The 2,995-nt window shown below is 38.5% G+C and overlaps 1 protein-coding gene across 1 annotated transcript in view; it reads right to left on the reverse strand.

Annotated features, from left to right (window-relative positions):
- Positions 1-1,227: 1,227 nt before the first annotated feature.
- LOC138972806 (monocarboxylate transporter 5-like) overlaps positions 1,228-2,995 on the reverse strand; it is a 13,286-nt gene continuing 11,518 nt past the window's right edge. The window contains exons 5-6 of the mRNA XM_070345473.1: positions 2,909-2,995; positions 1,228-1,997 (exon numbers count right to left, since the gene is read on the reverse strand). The exon at positions 2,909-2,995 is cut by the window's right edge and continues 39 nt beyond it. Of these exons, the coding sequence (XP_070201574.1) occupies positions 1,816-1,997; positions 2,909-2,995 (269 nt within the window). The 3' untranslated portion in view covers positions 1,228-1,815. The remainder of the gene's footprint in view (positions 1,998-2,908) is intronic.

Genomic DNA, 2,995 nt, shown 5'->3' on the forward strand with positions numbered 1-2,995 from the left:
AAAGCATGGATGTCGTTTGGTTACCGCTGTCAGTAAAAAAACATTTTCCCCGAGTACGCAGTACTAGGGTCCAACAGACTTTAATTGTGTGTGTGTGTGTCTGTCTGTCTGTCTCGACTTAACGGCTTATTGCTGGGAAACTACTGGGCGCAGTTCTTTCAAAAGTTGATACACTAACTTGATAATAGGTCCGATTGATCGTATTAAAACTTCATAATGTTACCTGGGACCTAAATGCGAAATAAATCACAAAAGCCACTCTTAACGGTGGGAGTTTTTGCGGTGGGAGGCTGGTCGCTTTGCGAACAGCCTGAACTAAAGGGAAGACTTGGGCGGCGAACACGTCACGCAGTGACGAGAAAAGCATGATTTGCAAGCCAGACAACGGGTGGAGAAATGGTCTCGGCAAAGAAATTACAATTTAGGGTTTGGTCTCGGTGAAAGAGAGACAGAGAGCACGAGAGAGTCCATGGCCAAAGTGATCCGGGTTCGATTCCCGGAATGGGCGGTCTATTTTTTTTTGTTTTGTTTAATTCTTGTTTACTATTGTTTATTATGAACGTTTTAATGTTTTATTTTACTCTAATAGTTTTTTTAATTGTGTAAAATAAATAAAAAAAAAATTTCTTTTATCCAAGTGATCCGGGTTTGATTCCCGGCATGGGTGGTCACATTTTTTTTGTTTTTTTTTAATTCTTGTTTACTATTGTTTATTATGAACGTTTTAATGTTTTATTTTACTCTAATAATTTTTTTAATTGTGTAAAATAAATAAATAATTTTTTTTATTTTTTTTTTTTAAATCCACGTGCACAAGACAAAAACTTTCATACTGGGGGAGCGAGCCAGTCTGTAGAGTACTCGGGTCCAGCGCCAGCGTTTTTTATTTTAAATCGTTGAACTGTTCGCGTCATTTCAACAAAACATCTTTCAAATTGTTTTTGGGGGACAACTTTTTCCAATGTCCACCTAAACTGTAAATTGCCAAAACTGTAAAACCCTTAGTAAACCCAAGTTCACTGGGAAATTAAAAAAATATGACAAGGTATTAAAAAGACACGATTTAGTTACATCAGAAGCACATTAAACTATTCATAGACTTGTGGTTACATACAAAGGGATTAAGTTCAGTGAAGACAGAAAATGAACATGCATCTCACATGTACACCCACTGGAATGAACTGGTACTTATATATATACTTAACACTGACAATATTTAATAAAACAAAATATCACCAGCAAATTGTAAGATTTATAACATCTGGATTTTTCTGTATGAGCAAAACATATAGGCAAATGTATCTTGAAGTGTTGTCTGAAATACACAGACAAAATAAACAAACAAACGATACATATAGACTGCTAATGACGAATATCAATCATCGAAACATGTACTTTGGAGACATACTATTGGTTCAGTTCTGGATTGAAACAAAGATGATTGGTGTATTGTCATGCAAAAGAATGAATAACATTTGGGATTGAGTTTAAATACTTCAAAAGTCATTTGTAGAATCCACTCAAGTTTATAATAAAATGAGCACATTATATCATTGTTATGTGCAGTGTATGATGTCTACTTTTATATTCTGCTCACTAGCCCTAGTTTTCACATACTTCTGTGTAATTATGCGGAGTTTTTTTTAGTTTGTTTCAATCTAAGGTTTGTTCTTGCTTTTGCCGCGGTTCTACTCATCGGGTAACAATTAGGTCAGTCGTCATCAACAGTTGTCATAACTATTCAACCCAAACATATCAACAACACAGCATCAAAATATTTGAACTACATCCAAACAGTTAATCCACTACTCCGCTTCAGCTCGATTTGTTCTTAGCGAGCACTCCCGAGAGCTTTTCTTCCAGCCTCCGTCTGTCTCTGGCTATTTCCCACTGTGAGATACGGCGCAAAGGGAAGCAAATCAGACCGCTCAACCCCAGACAGATGCCAGCCACGTAGAACGAGATGTTGTAGTCTCCCGTTATGTCAGACAGCACTCCTGCACAAAGGAACACACACGCTTATCTTCATACGATAATTGCCTATGTCATTTTTAATGTTTTGAGAAAAACGCCAACAACTTTTTTGGTTTCTGCCCATCTCATTTTAGTTATAAGTTGCAAACTGCCTATCTCGAGCTGTTACCACGGGATAAACGTGACTGATTCAAAGAGCTGACAGCAACTTGTCCAATCAGCACAACTGCAAAAAAACCGCCCCAAAAGCTTTTGCAAACCGTTGCAGTTTCCAAACAAGTCTTCCTGTATCCAAAAAAAAATTGCCTAACTCAAAAAACGACATCGGCAGTTTTTACATACGTTACCGTGGCAATGGTTTCTGATGGTCTGAGAGTTTTTACTCTCTAACACATGACAGATACCCTTCCAATAGCTTCCCCTATAGTCTCGCTTCACAAATGCCTAACACTGAGTGAGGTATTTTTCTTATGAGCGTGACGTTATGTTAATTTAAAGGTGAGAAAACTGTGAAGTGTCGTGTTTGATCAAATTGACGGAAAATAATCACTGATAAAATGACCTGTTTAGTGTCCAGCCAATAAACAACTATATTTGACTTTGTGTACCGACCCCCTAAAAACTGTATGTAATAATGTATGTGTCATATCGCTGTTACCTGCAATGGGGACGCCAACGAAGGAGGAACTTGATCATTATAAAGTCCGACATTGTTATGTTCGAACATTGCATGCTTCATATCGCTGTTACCTGCTATGGGGACGCCAACGAAGGAGGAACTTGATCATTATAAAGTCCGACATTGTTATGTCCGAACAGTGTATGTGTCATATCGCTGTTACCTGCTATGGGGACGCCAACGAAGGAGGAACTTGATCATTATAAAGTCCGACATTGTTATGTCCGAACAGTGTATGTGTCATATCGCTGTTACCTGCAATGGGGGCGCCGACGAAGGAGGAGATACCCTGACACATGATGACCAGTCCGAAGGCGTTGGTCAGCTTCTCCAGCCCCATCA

This window comes from Littorina saxatilis, linkage group LG8 (assembly GCF_037325665.1).
Source record: "Littorina saxatilis isolate snail1 linkage group LG8, US_GU_Lsax_2.0, whole genome shotgun sequence".
Classification (NCBI taxonomy): Eukaryota; Metazoa; Mollusca; class Gastropoda; order Littorinimorpha; family Littorinidae; genus Littorina; species Littorina saxatilis.